This window comes from Odontomachus brunneus, unplaced genomic scaffold, assembly GCF_010583005.1.
Source record: "Odontomachus brunneus isolate Ranch 3 - 2012 unplaced genomic scaffold, Obru_v1 Obru_scaffold_022, whole genome shotgun sequence".
In the NCBI taxonomy this organism is placed as follows: domain Eukaryota; kingdom Metazoa; phylum Arthropoda; class Insecta; order Hymenoptera; family Formicidae; genus Odontomachus; species Odontomachus brunneus.
The window spans coordinates 1,059,053-1,076,607 of record NW_022639472.1 but is presented as its reverse complement, the minus strand read 5'-3'; the positions used below and the strand labels follow the sequence as shown (position 1 = coordinate 1,076,607).

The following is a 17,555-nucleotide window of genomic DNA, read 5'->3' as shown; positions in this document are numbered from 1 at the left end:
GAAAAAACACTTTATCGCGTTCCATTTTTCACAAAGCAAAAGAAATTGTTGTTTAGGAAAATAATTGTGTATGCTGACTGAATGTTATCGAGAAATGTCGAAATTAATCACAAACTACCTGTTTCGTTAGTAATGACTACTAGAACTGTTTGCATTGCCATCTAACATTTGCGGGCGGAAACTAAGTTAAGGTCCTAATATTTAACCTGCTAACTTTGCCTTTTTGAAACCTGCAAGTGGCATTCTATGTTTTCTGTCATTTAGAGACGCCAAATAGGACTTGATTCCATTAAACATACATTGATCCTTCAGAATACACAAGTGTCAGAGCGTTCAGGTCGAAAGTGAGACTGAAATTTCGATCCGAGGGACGAAGGCCATTTCAATGGACCCTTGTTAACTCTTGGATGTCTCTTCTCCGCGAGTGTCATTATTCGTGAAAATCCCGCGGTATAATAACCCGTCATCGGCATCGATGGGAGGTTTTCGCGTGTTTGTTGCGCCGCTGCGAGGCCTGCATCGTTTCGTAGACGATGGGTCTGGCATTACATGTCGGAATAAGTCTAAAGAGTTCGTTTACAGGCACGGACAGCTCGCAATTTCCGGCTCACGCGAATCCGCACGACCGGTCGGACAATTTGATCGTGCCCACCAGCGCGATCGACTTCTTGCCATCCCGGAAACGCGCGGCTGCGGTTTTAACATCCGATCGAACGGCTCGCTCTCTCGCACTCGCTCGCGAATGAGAGTTACGCAACGCGCGAGTGGGATAATGGCAGCGATTGATATAATTCGCGGAGCGGAGAGTAGGCGATGCGATGCGTTGCGATGTGTTAGGATGAGCCGGTCTGAAGAAACCAGAGAGCCGCGATAGAGCGCGAGACGATTTCTCGTGAAATCGCCGGGAAGAGGAATATTACCCGTCGATTCCGCACAACTGATTGTTATTTTTTCCACCCTTTCTCTCTCTCTCTCGTCTCAGGTAGTAACAGGAAATTAGACGGCGCGAAACCCGGCATCACTGAGGTTAAAGAAATATAGAAATTGCTAATAATTTCTCGGCGATACAGTCTCCTCTCGGTAGAGATACCGTATCGCAACATGGCTGCGCTCGTCCGCACGCGAATAATGCGCGCGAGATGCGCGGAGTGATTTCGGGATTCAGGATTTCAGAAACAACGGTCTCTTGTTCTCTTTTCTGCTTTGAGCGCGGTCGCCGTTTCTCCCAAGGTTAAGATTGATCGAATAATGCCAGGTGAATAATTGGCGATTGGTTTCGACAGCTACAGATTGGAGACGTGTTAAAGTAAGAGAAAACGTTGAGTTAATGGAAGCGTTGAAACAACCTCGACGAATCCGGAATGTTTTCGAGATTATTCACGCGACATTCTCTCAAGTGGGTAGATATATTCACTGCGCGCGACACGATAGACGCGTATAAATCGATTCGATCGGAGAAGTGTCTGGCGTCTGTTAATTTTTATCGCTGCGTTCACACCGCGTGGAATCCCAGACGTTTCCGATTCCGCGCCGATTAAAGCGATTCTGTCTGCGGCAACACCTTTTGCGTCGTTCCGCGCGCGACCGCAGAACGTCTACGAGGTGGTCATCCCTGTCGCGCTTTTTTACGTCCCGGCGGGACGGTGTGCACGGTGTGTCGGAATTCTGGAGCTTCCGGCGCGGCGCGGCAACGAGCGCGAAATTAATGTGCGGTTTCCGAAGACAACAGCCCGATGCAAGGTCAGTCTTCGCACCATCGAGTCGCCACGGTCGAGAGAGTGCACGGATCTGCTTAGTCATATAAATATCCTTAACAAGGTATCGGTGTCAGGACGAGGATTCTTAGAAATCATCAGTAGTAACGATGGAGATAAACGAGCAAGTAAAAATTGACAGCGATGCGTATCTCTTTTATCTCCGATAAAGTAACTTCATCATCATAAAGCGAGGATCATAAGTGACTCGTAAATAATTCTTTGAACACGCATAAAGCCGCGCGTTTTGTCATTTTTTTTTCGTTCCTTGCCAACACCGAGATATCGCGTTTATCAATATCCATTCATAAATTACGGAGGTATCGTTCCCAGTATGCGTGAATAATTATCCTCGGCAGAGAACAAGACGATGAGCGCCGACATTTTCTTGCACTGCGGTGTCATCGATCACCCCTATATTTCGCGGCGAATCGGAATTCGCAGAGGGAAGGGACGTCGCGCGCGACCAGGGCGCGAGGCGCCGTATTTCCTCGGGAACGAGCCAGGATCGCGATCTGGCATTAACGCCTCGACTCGAGCTGGACGCATGGCCGAAAGAGAAAGAGAGAGAAAGAAAGAGCTGATCTCTCTCGCGGCAGTTATCCGGCTCGCACGGTGCGACGCGCATATCCGCCGCGCGGTCTCTTAAGCCGAAAAACATTTGTGGCAATACTAATTTTATTTTTCGCACCCTGGCGCAGCGCGCCGCAGGATATATGGTCCCGTCGTATTTAAAAATTTGCATAATGGCTCCCTGACATGTTTATGTACACACGCCGGGGTCTCCATCCTCTCTGGGCCAACCCCGGGGACCCCTTCGGACCTCGGCGCGGTGCGTTCGCGTGAGACATGCGTGTTCGCCTAACGCAAACGCGCGCGGCTTTCTCGTTCTCTCTCTTTCTCGTTTTCTTTCTTGCGAAGCGACAAAATATAACGCGCGACACAACCGGCGCGAGTCGTCGCGCGGTAAGTCCAGCCCGAGGGATTAAAAATTCCGTCATTGTACCGCGGCGTCGTAAATACGCGATTTGTCCGGGACAGACCGCACGGGTTAATATCGTCCCTCGTGCACCTCTCGCGCCCTTTTCCACCGACCTTTACGCCATTCTCGCGCCGACTCTTGGCACCGTCGACATATCCTCGCGAACGACTCGTAAGCGCCGTTTAAATCGCGCAATGTAGTCTCAAGGAGCGATTAATCGCTCCTGATGGGCTCCCGGTTGCGATCGTGTAAATCATCATGGTTCGGGGACGTGTGCAGCATGAAAAAAACCATTAAGCGCTCGGTAGATCCCGCTTGTCAATGGTTCTCTTTTTATCTTGTAGAATTTGTATCGGCTGATAATCGATTCCAAGATCAGATTAGGCTTTATTTGACTCTGGAGTTGATAATCCAGGAGTCTGCAGTCGCAGGAGTTTGCAGATAAATTTCTCTTCTTTTACGGAGGGTAATCGTAGTTTAAAGGGGATCGACGTATCAAGAACATCCGCAGAGAGACTCGTAGAGATATTCGCGAGCGCAGATTTCGTTCTGTGCCCACGTGCGACTCACAGACACGGCGGCTCTCCGCGTGGAACGCGTGCAGCACACGGTCGCCGCGTACCCGCTCGTTGCCCCCTCGGGAAACGCCTTTACTCCCACACATTGTGGCATCCCCCGTCTCTCTAGGCTGTCACTCAGAACATTATTATAATCTCTCCGCGACTCGCCGCGGAGAGACAGAGAAAGAGAGAGAGAGAGAGATCCATTACCTCGCGCGGTCTATCGAAACGATAGTGTATGCCGCGCGCTCGTATCGTGCACGGCCGTAGCCTGGCCGATGCATCGAAACGTTGTTCAGCCAGCTGTCCACGGCGAAGAGCGTGTCATTCCGCCGCCGGGGATTACTATCGTCGGTGTATGCACAACGTGCCCACGACGAACGTGGTGGATCGAGGAGGAGGACGATGCTCGTGTCGTTGCTCGCGAATCGATCGCGTCGTTCTCGTCGATGATCCAGATGCATCATCCGTCGGCGCTCGATCGCGCGTGGTACGTCGTCCTCGTCGTCGTCGTCGTCGTCGTCGTCGTCGTCGTCGTAGGCGCCCGCTGCGGGCGCGCAATTTACAAGTTAAGCGTTTCCACCCATGGCCTGCGTTCTCTCCGTCGGGCATGATTTGCGCAATGGAAACGAAACACGGCGGGCCTCTGCGGCTTTGCGTGCGTACCCGCGTATGTGCGTGCACGCACACGCGGGTACACACGAGGGCCGATACGCGCCGATACGTGTGACTGATGATCACCGCGAACGCACGATTTAATTTCACGGATATACAAGCCCGGAATGACTCGGTCCCTGCCACGGCGGGCGCGGATGATCCCTCTCGATCGTCGATACCGTTTCTCTCGTCCGGTAAGTGGTTCTTAATTGCTAGATATTTATGACTTATTCATGGCTATCTCGCGGCAATCTCGGCTTTGCGCGCGGCAGCACGCGAGCGCGCGCGTCTCGCGGGTTTATCTTTTGGATTTTATTGGATTAAGCGCGCGCTACGGCCGACACGAGCGAGCGCGGGATGAATTTATTCTCGGAATATTGTTCGTTTCCACGGACAGCGCGGATAATTGAAATTGAATTCGAAACATTCGTGTTGGTCATTTCGAGCGTATCATGTTATCGATGTTATTCATCAATGCGGACCGGCGCGAAACATACCTGAGAATATCTGAACGATGGATACAATTGTCTCTGTGAGGACTGAAAGAGATTCGCTTGATTTGACATTGACGCGGGATAATTGACGAAGTACATGTCGGATTAAGCTTGTTATATATTTGTATGACTTTGTACCTCTCACTATTTCTAGTTTCGCGAAACGGAACGTCTTCTCGAGGCGTAATCGGCGTAATCGGCGTAATTTCGGAGATACACGATTTATACATCGTCGGGACAAGTACCTCGCCTTAAGTTCGTGTTAAAGAACCACGTGTCTCTTCACATTTTCAGAAAACACGCGACGTATGTAATAGAGTCGGAGGCACGTTAAGCGCGCATAGCGCGTTTTCACGGCGCATCTCGCGAAGATGCATTCGGGGAGATGCAAGGAAAAAGATCGTCCAGATTCGACTGGGTCTGGTCAACGCTCCGGGCGCACCACGCCCCGTGCACACGCGTCAATACGGCGTATATATTTATTCATAATGCGTGTAGAGGGTGCGAGGAACGGAGAAGAAGAGAAGGAGGAGGAAGAAGAGACGGAGGAATGAGACGAGGAAGGAACAGAGCGAGGGAAAGAACGAGAGAACGTACGGGCGCACGTAAGCGCGCACTCGCTCGCTCGCGAATTCACGTACATACGCAGACACACACGCCGCTCGAGTCCGACTCCCCCGCCTCGAATGTGCACGCTATTCCATTCCACACACATATAATTAAGAGCCCTAAATCGCGCGAGATCGCGCCTCGAAGGGCGTGCCCGCTATACGCTCGACCACCTATCCATCCCACCAGCTATCGGATACCCATTCCCCCTACACCCTTTTCCCTGCGCGCCCTTAGCTCGCTCTCGAACTTGCACGGCCGTGCCGTATCGGATCCCTTTTTAATTTCGTAGACGAGACATGTAGCGCGGCCCGGTACTTACGGGGATGAAGTACGAGCGCGAACACCGCGAAAGTGAGCTGCCCGAGAATCTCCGGCGCGGATACGCGTGGAAATCACGTCGCGCTTCTCGGACAGCTCTAGGAAACGGCGAGAATTAAATTGCAATCGTAGTTTGCAATTAGTTAGTCGTCTTGTGCAACGCGACAAAAATCGTACGGCGATCGATGCTGTGTTGCATGAGTTAAGAGGCGCGATCCGTGGGTTTTTCATTCAATTAAATTCACATCGAAATAAATGAATATTAAGAAATAATAAATGAATATTAAGAATAACACGCTGATAGTAACATGCTCGGGTAATATAAATAAATTATATATTTTCTCCGCGAAGAAAGTCGCACTTCTCCTTCTCTTTTTTCATTGAAATATTTAATTCGCTCTCCTCGAAGTACCTTATGTACGCGGCTCTTGCCGGTGGCCGTCTCGTCGAAATCCATTTCGAGCTTAGCAACGCACCACCATCGTCCACGATTCCACGGTGCAACTTTAATAACAGGTCGATACATTTCGCGGCTGGATCTCGATATATACCCGCGAGGATCGATTTTATTATTCTGAGAATTTCGGCCAGTACGGCACGTCGCGTGAGATCCGATCGTACGCACTCCACAAAACGAGGTGGGCTTAATATCGAAGTTTCGTGCCCATGGACGTAACCTATCTCGCGAGCGTATCATCTGCACCACCCCGGGATCGAGCCAAAGGGAGGGAGGGTGGGTGTCGAAGTTTTATCGGGAGGAGGCGCGCGAGAGAAGAGCGCGCGAGGATCGAGAGAAACGGCTCGATTGATTTATAACGCGAAATGGATTTCGCGGGGAGGAGGCAACGACAGGCAACGTTGGGCTCGATTAATCGTGAATTTATAGCCGCAATTATCCGTCTACGAAATATCCGTCGGATATAGCGGAGAAATGAGAGAAAAGAAGCCGCTGCGCCGAGAGGAGAGATCCGTGTAACGCGTGTGCAATTCGTATCGTACGTGAAATTCAAATGTTCGTTTCTAAACGGCTTGGTCGGCCGGAGGGAGCCAAGGGCTTCCTCGCGCGATTTCGGGGAAAAAGGTGAGACACACGCCGAGCGGACACGGGTTGAACGCGTTCTCAGTGCCTAATCGACCGCGTGAGACCGCGTGCATTAAGAGCACAATCAGTCTTCCTTCTTGTCTTTCGTGATTAAAGTCTCGCGCCCGACGCGAAGCCTTAATGTGCTCGAGACAGCGTTTTTGCATGTAACACTGCCAGGTTGTCGTCGTCCTGTTACGTAATTATGTCGCGAGCGGAATTGTAATTCTCGTATCAAATTAGACACTTTTGTGTTCGTCAACTTTTTCTATCGAGCCTTCTGTAAAGAAGACGATATTGGTAACATAATTTAGTAAACTGCAGGTAGATGCAATGAACAAATGTTAAGCAATTAATATCGGTAAATAATGAGATTCTTCATGGATGAATGAAATAATAGACTTTTGTTTCATAGAAACTATTTTCTATAATTCTTTTTTATGTTGTGATTTTTCAGTAGGATTTAGAGACTGAAAGCGAAAGAAAGAAGTCGTGGAAGTGGTGGGAAAAGAGAGACGTTACTAAAGGCAATCATCATTTACAAGACTCGCAATGAGTTCATAATTTCGGCCCTGGGCATTTCCGATACAGATCATACATGTGCCGATCCTGATAGCTCGCCTCGAAAAAATCTACAATGCTTTGGACGCGTCGATTGTTGACATTTCTCAACCGTCATTGTCGGGCGGCGACGGGTGACGGTTGGCGCGCCGTGACGTTGTCGTTTTTGTTGATTGTTTTTGTACTGCCGTGCGGCGCGTATGATCGGATTATTACGTCTCGAGCCGGCGAGCGATACTCATCCGCGACGCGGAGCACCTGTACGTGGAACAATAGACGTTCTCGTCGAACTTTGAAATATTTAATCGGGTCCTCGTCGGCATCGCGTTATTTAACACGTGCATTTTTCGGTCGAATCGTACCTACGCGAGTGCAAGTGTCCATGCAAGTGCCACGACGGAGCAGCCAAGATGGAGTTAGACAGGATGTTGGATCAGAAAGCCGGACGGAGGAAGCAGAGCGCCAACGATTCATCAGACGTGGTCAACGATTCATCATGTATTTCCAGGTATGCTAAATCAATTATTACACGAAATGTGTCCGATTTCAATGGACAATAAGCAGACTTATCGCGAATAAGGAGATACCCGAATCGAAATTTAGGCCAACATTCATAGTCAGTTATCGTTTTATAAATAATTATAGCTGCTTTAATCTTTTTAATTGTCAACCTGTATTTTATTTCACACAAAGTGATACCTACCCAGATAACTGAAAAAATGAATCCATATATATAAATCTTCAATTAATTATGATCTTACACAATCGATGATCTTAAATAATTTATGACTATGAATATCGGCCTTAGAGTGTAATGTAAATTTACAATTGTTGATTTTTACGTCTAATAATGCACTTTGAGCCGCGAGTATATTTTTCATTACAGCTGCCAATGCTTTCTTTTCGTTTCTCTTTAGCTTTGTTATTGTATGAAATTCATATTTAGATTTTTATTAAGTTAAACAAACACACACAGAGCATTATTGGACATTTAACTCGTATCATTTTCTTTTAGCTTCAAATCTTTTAAGAGCTCTTTTAAGAGCTCTTTTAAGAGCTACAATTCTCATCAAATCTTCCAACAAAATAAAAGAAAATAAGAGAAACAAAAAAAGAAAAAAAAAATAGGAAAAACAAAAAAAAAAGAAAAAAAGAAAAAGAAATCAGGAGGAGATGAGAATGTGTTGTTTCTCTTCTATCTATTTCTCCACTTTAATTAGTTTCTTAATAATTATACATCTCATACATTCTCTAGTTGCCGCTAAATAAGTTATCTAATTAATACATTGCCGATCGAAATTAAAAATAAAAATTAAATTCTATTAAAATATATTTTATATATATAATCGAACGTTATAAATAATTCGTGATTAATAATAACGATAATCGAGAAAATAATAAGCGACACTTTCGGTATACATTGTTTTCTCGTTCGAACATAGCCACATTTCGCCAATTGCCAATCTGTTTATATTTGCCAATTATTATATTACCGTACGTATGATAACGCCACATTGACAATTATCGTGTGATCTCTGCATTCTGTATAAATTTTGATTTCTATATCTGACTTATCTTTTCCGAGTTTTTCGTACAAATAATGTGCGTTTTTGAGATTTTTTGACAACTGTTGTGAATGGTAATTGGTGAGTGGTTTTTACGCATCGAATGCACGCACTTTTTTTGATGTCTCCCTCGTGGAGGGAGATGCATCGGAGGAGTTAAGTAGCCGCTCAAGATAGGTCCTAATAAGGTAAGTGGTGAGAACGCCGCTTGTACTCCACGTCATGACATCGTTCCTCGTTGAAGAGTCGCCGAACAACATACATAACCGTACGAATATAGCCACACCTCGCTCAGTTCCAGTCGCGTGTATATACGTTTGCCAATTGACATAAAATTAATTGTAAAATAACGCGACACTTCGCTCACATGTGGTCATCGAGTGACAGTTAATTGTGACAGTTTCTTCTCAGATTTTCCGCCCGGGCAGAGCAACTATCGCGAATGGCAACGTTGCAAAGTATTGGTTTTGTGTATTCGATGCATCGCGGGCCGGTTAATTTATCCGATATCTTTTCTTCGCGAAGCTCGACATATTAAGTACACTGAGGGAAAAATTAGCAAATTATCTTAAAATCAACAAATATTTCTTTGATGGATGCCATTAACATATTTATTTAAATCTAAATTCTCTGTATTTAAACCAAATATTGTTTACTTAAATCAGGTAAACAATATTTGATTTAAATAAAGATAATTTATATTTAAGTAAATATATTAATGGCATCCATAAAAAAAATATTTGTTGATTTTAAGATAATTTTTCCCTCAATGTAGGAAGCAGGTAAGTCTTGACATAAATAAATTACCATTTATAACATCAAAAAATGCGATAGTCGATATAAATGCTCGGTGCAAATATCTCGAGATTCGTTAGTGACTTACAAGAGTTCCATAATATAATATTCGCGACCTTGTAATAGAATAGAATTTAAATTTCTACTATTCGGCTTCTACAGACAGTAGTCTCAATCAATGTTGGGCATTAACCAATTAAAATTTTGTTTGACTAAAAGAATCAGCAAATCAAAGTTAATCGTCATATATATATATATATATATATATATAATCACGAATAATTTCTCCGATTGACGTAATTAATTTTTAATTAGTGTAATCACAATTAATTACATTAAATTTTAATTAATCATTAACTCGACCGATCAGTGAAATTATTTGTACATTTTATATATGACAATTGATTAATTTTGATTATTGATTTACCGATTATTTTATTGAGAGAAAATTTTAATCAACCCAACACTGCTCTCAGCAAGTTCTTCCTTCAATTTTAACATGGAGAAAACTACAATAAGAGGACATCTGCAGCTTCAAGGTAGGTCAATAACTAATGTTAAATTAAGGATTTTCAAATTTCATCGGATTTAGCCATATTTTTTTTTATATGCTAAAAAAAGCGAAAATAGTCCTGTCCATTCAAAGTATCTGCCGTTATTTTTATCATTTTTCACAACCTTCTAGATAATTGTTTGATGTTTATAAAAAAATTCATTTTTATGACAATGAAATCATCTACAATCCGACGAATGTTTGCAAATCCTTAATATTTCAAAATTCTTCATTAATCCTTCAAGTCCATCGGAACTTGCAGGATTGACGTAGAATTAAAATTTCGATTCGGATATTGATTCCTTTACGAACTTAGAAAAGCGTATGACTTTACATACAGAAAGATACATACTGCATGCAAGTAAATGTTACTTGTTTCACGTATTTTATAGGTTTATATATCTACAACCATCAATTCATCACAAGCATGATATTTACTCAAAATACATTCGGAACAAAATACATTCTTATAAGTTTAGCATTTCAATTAAGAATATTAAATTAAAACAAAAATTTGATTCGCTTACTACATAGAGTCAAGTCATTTTTTTCTTCGATACAATTTTATAATATTCTCGCAAAAAGAATAAATTCTTCCTCTGAGTACATGATAGTGAGCTTTTCTAAAATTTCTGATATTATATTTCAAGATTATTATCAAGAAAATATTCTCTGTGGAAGATAAGGAAAAAAGTTCAAAGGGGGAAAGTGAACTGAGTAATCGCTTTTTTTAGCAGCAGAATGATATTTTTCTGTGTGTAGTATATAAGAGAACCTAACGAGCCTTGTCTGCGTTGATCTCGTCTGACGGACGAGTAACATCGGGACAGAGTAGTAATTCGTGCTACAAGGTATAGTCGCATAAAATCGAACGACTTTGCGCGTGTCGAGCCAACTTATCATCGAGTAATTCCTCGCATACGCGAGACTTAGGTAATCTGCGCTCCTGCTAATACCGTGTTTACATTGGCAATAGCGCGGGGTCGCCTGACACGAGGGTGCATGTGCAATAACATTCAGGTGCATAACTTAATACACCTAATTCCTCCCTCAGCGGCGACTAATTATAGACGAACGATAATCCCGCTAAGAATATATTCCGACTTAATCCCAAGCACCACCTAGCTCTTTGCGCGCGCGCCTCCACTGCTGCTGCTGCTTCATACCTCCCCTTCCTAACTCGCGTTCTCTTCAGCCCCTCTCTAACACGGTAAAGCTGGCTCGAAGATTCCCAAGAAGCTAAGTCACGTTGGGCTTGTTTCGTATATTAACCTGCCATCCATTACGCAGCGATTTCATTAATGTGAGACCAAAACAATCGAAATTTGACGAGCGGGTATATTCATGATCCTCGGCTTGTGCATGTTGTTTAATATCGAGGTACAGCCTTCCTTCATTTATCCAATCAAATCGACTTCTTCAAAATTCCACGGGCGATATATGCCTTATACATTCATACATATATGGATAAGTAATCGCACTCACTGACCGCGACTGTGATAGATGAGCCACCGTTCGTTATTTCTCCAGAGAGAAACAGATATTGGGATAGGAGGGGACAACGTAATCAATCTATGCTTTTTGAAAGCGTTACCGAATAGAAGCTAGGAGAAACATGTCGGAAATTAGGAGGGTGTAACTCGGCCTCAGTGAAAAAAAATCCTCCGGACAATTCTCCGATCGACTAACTTTCGATCAGCGAGTTAAGGAACGGGCCGTGCAACTTCCGTTACGAAATCCGCAGATCGGCGTCTGGCTGCGCGAATCTCGCGAACGTAACGCCAGCAGCCCCCCTGGACCCTTGTGCTCTCGAGCGAACTATCGATCGTGACGTAATGAGCGTGACAAGTACTGAGAGAACGGCGGGTGAGCTAGGCAGGCGGGAAAGGGGCATAAAGCGGCGTCCAGGGAGATAGGCGAGGGGCGGTGGATAGTCATAATGCCGTTGTTCGATGCCGACAATGGTGCTTAACGTTTGCCGGTAACAGTATGAAATCCGCTCGCGCGAGAGTGTCTGGTCTCGCGGAGAAACCCCGCGCGCGGGAACTGGGTCGAGGTGTAATCGTAAAATTAGCATAACCCCCTTCCTTCTTGGTGGCGAGTCGGCTTGGCCGGTCGTCGTCGTCGTCAGCCACTGGGAACCGGCGAATGTTACCGGTACAAGACGGTGCTTTACGATCGTCTGGTACGATCGTCCGGAGAATAGAAGCCCGGCTCTGTTCTGACGGAACACGATGTCTTAGATGCCCAAACGCTCCGCCGTCGGAAGTATCTTGTAGCCTCCGTGAGACGAGGTGGATTTCTATTCGACGTAGACGCAGTAATACCGTCGCGAAGCTCATATCGTTCGATGCGAGTTTCCTCGTTTCTGCGAGCAACGGCGGCTTAAACGAGACATTTTGACACGGTGATTTCGATCCATGGCCGACTGACTGATTGATTGATTGACTGACGCTTTGTGACTCGTGACACTTTCAAAAGAAATAATTTATTCAGCGTATTTTATGCCCCCTGTTATTACGATCTATTGATCCGCCGACAGACATTGTGAGTCGAGGTCGACCGGCGAGTCGTGATAAACCACGTCACTTGTCGTCGGGATTATATAATAAAAAATTTACATCCTCATAAAACCACTTAACGAGATATTAATGTTACAAAATTGCACGCGGCTTCGGTTAGCGAGCAAATGGGTCAGTGTGTGTGAATCATAGAGAGGCCCGCGCTCTGAAACGTTAGTTGGCAGTGCCGTTTAAGAGCTAATACTTCACGTCAGTTTAGCGCGATTGTCAGCGGAACGACAACGACGGCGGGCTCCGTTGCGACCGATTACCGCTGCTCCGCTCGTATAGCCCACGTGTGCGCCCGGCTCGACAGCGGCGGCATTTGCAATGCGACGCGGAGGCGAAATGAACTTTGGCGCGCTCTTTATTACGGGGAATATAATGGGCGAATACATTACGATCTTTTCCAGTCGTTTGATGAAATATTACGGGCATAAAATCGTCGTTGCCGATTTGGTCGCGCCCAAAGACAATGCCAAGTACCAGGTGGGGGCAAGTTGTCACGCGACATCGCGCCGAGAGAGGGAGAGAGAGGGAGAGAGAATGGGACATGAGTTCATTGTGAACTCGCGATTTATTCGACTTTTGCGTTACGCGCACTTTGAACGCCGGTGCAAGCAGCTAGCTAGCTGGCCTAGCTGGCTAACAGTGATTTATAGCAACAGCCGCGCGGAGGCAAGGCCGATAACGAGGACGGGCCCGGCTAGGTAATGCGCGGTAATCTTCAAATACCGCGGCTACCAAACAAAAAGCGGGGGATCCCGCTCTCGCGGAATTATTGATTGCCGGTTTAGTCTCTCACTCACTTAGCTCGCCGTCCGTCTTGTTACTCAAGCTCCTTGTTTTGTCTCATGTGCGCGCGCGCGCGCGCGCTATATGAGCGTACAGGTGGGTACCTCCGCGATTTGTTCACCTCTCGGTTCCGCCTCGACGCTTAGTCGAGCACAGTGCAATCGATCATAGCCGGAGTGCGCGCTGGCGGATCGGGAATTCAATACGATCCGCGTTATTCCGCTTTAGCCCATATTACCGTCATAACTCGCTCGTTAGATTCATTTGCGCTCCGCGGCGGCGGCGGCAAACTGGACGCTTGCATGCCGCGCGAACGTTAAGCGCGAATTAAGCCGCGGTGCCGCGGTAAATTTTGTTAGCGGCGTGTTGTGACACCGTAACTAGAGAGCCCTCCACTCGACTCTCAAAGGACTTCTTTCAGTGTGAGCCCTTTTACGCGCGCTCCGCGATATCCCGTAAATAACGAAATTTTACGACGCGGAAACCGTATCTGAAACAACGCGCCGTGCGGAACGAAAAGGTAGGTAGGTAGGTAGGTAGGTAGGCTGGCTGGCTGGCTGGCTGGCTGGCAGGCAGAGGTAGGCAGGCATGAGTTATAAGGCAGGCATGGCAACGCACCGGGCGGGTGCGAGGCGTTTATCGAGTCCCGAAGGTTTATGTCGATTCTGGTACACACGCGAGTGCGCCGTACTCGGCCTGAAATCGCGAGTGAAACTCGTTTCACTTTGTTGCAGCTCCGTTTTGCACGCGCCGATGTCGCTGCGGCAATCGGCCACGATTGATGTCGACACGACATTTTGTACGTCCCTGTTACCGCGTTATCTCCGTTTTAATCTGAAGTCGATTCGCGGTTTCCAGTCGAATGTCGAAGTCGCGGCGCGAGAGATTGCCGTACTCCCATTCCGCCCGTAACAATTCCGCGGTGTGCCGGGTCTCTCTCGTATGGAAATGCTATTCCCAAGGTTCCCTGCCATATCGGCTTAATTGAAGAAACGTATCTCGCCGCGGTGTTTTCGCGTTTCAGCTCGCCGCCGGCCGAGAAAGCCGCGGGACACGCTGCTTCTCGGCAAAAGTTTAATTCCGACGAAATTCTCCGATTTTCAATGCTCACGTCTGCACTTCGCTCCCGTCGAGGAATTTATTCATAGAGAAAAAAGACAACAAGAAAGTATCAGTGCGCAACTTGTTGCAAACTTCGAGCCGGGAATTTGAAACGCGCGCCATCCGAAATACCCGGGATGTATATCGCGACTTCGGATTGTAATCCGGGTTCGTAATCGCGGGATCTCGGCGAAGTCCTCTCTGAGAACGCGAAGTCGCGGTGAAGCGCGCCGACGGTTTACAGAAATAATAACCGAATGTATCGATGTCAATAGGGTGCGCTCTCTCGCGCTTCTCTCGATGAGGCACTCCACCGCGGCTCCAGAAGGTGAAGAGATCCTCCGGGCGAAACTTTTAAATGGAAATGACGCCACCTTGCGCGTCGCCTTAATCCGGGAGTCGCGCGGCTGCGTGTTTTCACTGCGCGACGAGCGCTATTATAATCCGGACCTGTATTTCTGACTGACTTCCAGAGAGTCGGACCCCCTTGCAGAATTGAGTCGAGGGTATGAATAATTCATGCGTGATACGGGCGTAGAGGGGGCAGAGGGTCCAAGAGGGACCAGGGGGCGCGCGGAGAGGGGGGAGAGGTATTACAAGAAGGGCCCTGTTTAATGCGATACGCTGGTTAAGGCGCGGCAGTTTACTGAATAAAATCTCTGATTGACCGGTGGCAGGGTGGTGACGGTGGTGGTTGCCGGAGCGGGCAAGAAAGCGTCGGAGCCATATATACGGTGCTCGGATATCCCGCCGTAGCGTCGACACGTCCACGCGGAATCTGCTTCGATCGTTCCACGACGCCAATGATTTATATCGAGTGACTCGTCGTCGCGCATAATAACGGCGAGAGACGACAGGGATGCGCTCTGCTGTGGCCGCGCGACGCGCGTGTGACAAAACAGCAATCGCGTCTCTTTCGACATTGGAGAGTGCTATTAATTAACGTCTCTCCCCGGCACGACGGTGATCTCGCGACAAAAAGACAATCGCGCGTATTACATAGAGCCGGGCCATTAATTGCAAAGAGTACGGAGTCCGCCAGGCGCAATGCGGTCAGCTGTTGCAAAACCATCGCGGTGACAGCGGCGGGGCCCGGCAAGAAGTTGCCTGCGCGGCCAACGCGGTCCAGAGTGAGGTCCTGGAAGGATCCGCCGCTGTCCTTCCACGTTTTACCTCCGGCTACGTCATCAGTAGGAACGATCGGTGGTTACGACGACTGACAGCTAGAATTGGATTCGAGGAAGGGAAGAGAGAGAGAGAGAAAGGGAGAGAGAGCGTGGACGCAAATAGATCCAGGAGATCTCCTCGAACGACACCGTGGGCAATCGCGAAATTCCCTCACGTCATTGCTCCAATTATGAAGCCCGTTCTGCGGGCTTCTCGCTGGCAGCGAACATTTCCACGAAAGATGGAAAGTCTCTGCCAAGGGTTTATGTACGCTCATATATATATATATATATATATATATATATATATATATATATAACACACACATACATATACATATACATATACGCGAATAATCCGTGCCGCGTCTTCGACAATGCCGAGCCGTTTACAGAATCTCGCATCACCTACGGCCGTTACCACGAAGACAGGCTCGAAGGGATATACAGGAAAGAGCTGTCGTGTGTAGTGTGCGGGCTTTTACCGGAAAATGCACGCCTCTGCGCGCATCGAGTTTAGGAAAGACGTGAGGGGCTTGCAGGGCGGGGGGGGAGGGCGATAGAAGGAGAGAAAGACAGAGGGAACGTGTGCGTTCAGTGGGAACACACACGGTAACCGAATACACAAACGAGAACCCCCGACGCGACGAGGCGAAGCCTCTCTTCTCTCTGGACAACGGAGGAGTCGAGGTGACGGCTCGTGTCAGTTTGTCTTATCTCGCCGGGACTATCTACCGTTGCTTCTTTTCACGTTGTCTTGCGAACGTCAGGCACTCGTACGGCCTCGCCATCGGCCCCGATCTGTAACGGTCACGATCGATCGACGATCGGCCTCGTCGTCGGCCTTTGGATTCGACTGTCTTTGGCTCGTTCTCGGACTCTCCGCGGATCTTTTTCGGCAGCGCGGACGGGCCATCCGTCCCGGCCGGAAACAACGATCCGTGTGGAATCGAGTCGATGTCATCTAGCGTGAAAATTAACCCTCCGTGTAAAATTGCAAAATTAAAATCCTTTATTATGTGATAGTGAAATTTATAATAAAATTATCAAAAATGTGCACATTCAAATGGCGCAAATCTGCAGATTTTGTAATTTTATTGCGCCACTATCTTATAGTTGAGGCTTTTCTATATTTCTGGAAAGAAAATGTGTCCAGAAATGTGAATTCTCGACAAAGTTGTGATGGTTCAAAGTTGTCTGACAAACTCAGATTGTACTGTGTATGTCCCAAAAATATAATTGTACGCGGAGGGTTAATAAAAAGAATGATAAGTGATGAGGATCAAGTGAGAAATTGCGCGACTTATCCTATCTAAAAGAATAGAAAATGAATGGCGCATAACGCGATTATATCATTGACATTGAGACCGCTAGGACCGATGACAAAACACAGGATCTGCCGTCCATACTTTACAAGACTTTAGAGTAAAATCGAGTGCATCCGTCGCCGCGCGCGAACATCTCTCGCAAAGCGATTTCCACGGCTTAACGAGCAGGTCATCGACCTGACCGCGGTCTTAGATCCAACGAACTCGAAACTAATGGCGCAGTCGACATGCGATATCTGCGGGTACTGATCAATTAATTATCGACCGCGTTGGAGGTGGAGGAGGGTGAGGTGGAGATGGCTGGGTGGGGTCAAAGTATTGTCGGATCACAAAAGAGACACGACTTTAATCTCGCGTCTCGGCGCGCTCTCGCGACCATGCCCGGTACCGTGACTGGCAGAACGAGGTAGGGAATCATTATCAGATGACACCCATTATTTCATTCGTCCGTTCGTTCGATTTAATTACACATTCAATTTGGCTCGGTCTTATCGCAATCGTGCGCGCGGGTTTGTCGAGCACACAACACGGCGCTTAATGACTTCCAACTCCGTCGAACGTTCTTGACCGCCCTCGAAAGCTCGGGAAAGCAGCCACCACCGATGCGGTGGACAATATCTCTTCCTCTCTCTCTCTCTCTCTCTCTCTCTCTCTCTCTCTCTCTCTCTCTCT

At 47.0% G+C, this 17,555-nt stretch overlaps 2 protein-coding genes across 7 annotated transcripts in view; one reads left to right on the top strand and one right to left on the bottom strand.

The window, feature by feature from the left end:
- The window catches only part of LOC116842206 (ephrin-B2), a 517,056-nt gene that overhangs the window by 270,359 nt on the left and 229,142 nt on the right, over nt 1-17,555 (bottom strand). The window lies entirely within an intron of this gene.
- The window catches only part of LOC116842207, a 192,447-nt gene that overhangs the window by 100,862 nt on the left and 74,030 nt on the right, over nt 1-17,555 (top strand). For 3 of the 6 annotated variants that reach the window (XM_032811064.1, XM_032811066.1, XM_032811065.1), the window contains exon 5: nt 6,916-7,527. The exons of 1 other annotated variant lie outside the window; for it this stretch is intronic. In XM_032811064.1, the coding sequence (XP_032666955.1) occupies nt 6,916-6,932 (17 nt within the window). In that variant the 3' untranslated portion in view covers nt 6,933-7,527. Of the gene's footprint in view, nt 1-6,915; nt 7,528-17,555 lie in introns of those variants that run through there. 2 more of the 6 variants (XM_032811067.1, XM_032811063.1) reach the window with 2 other exon arrangements.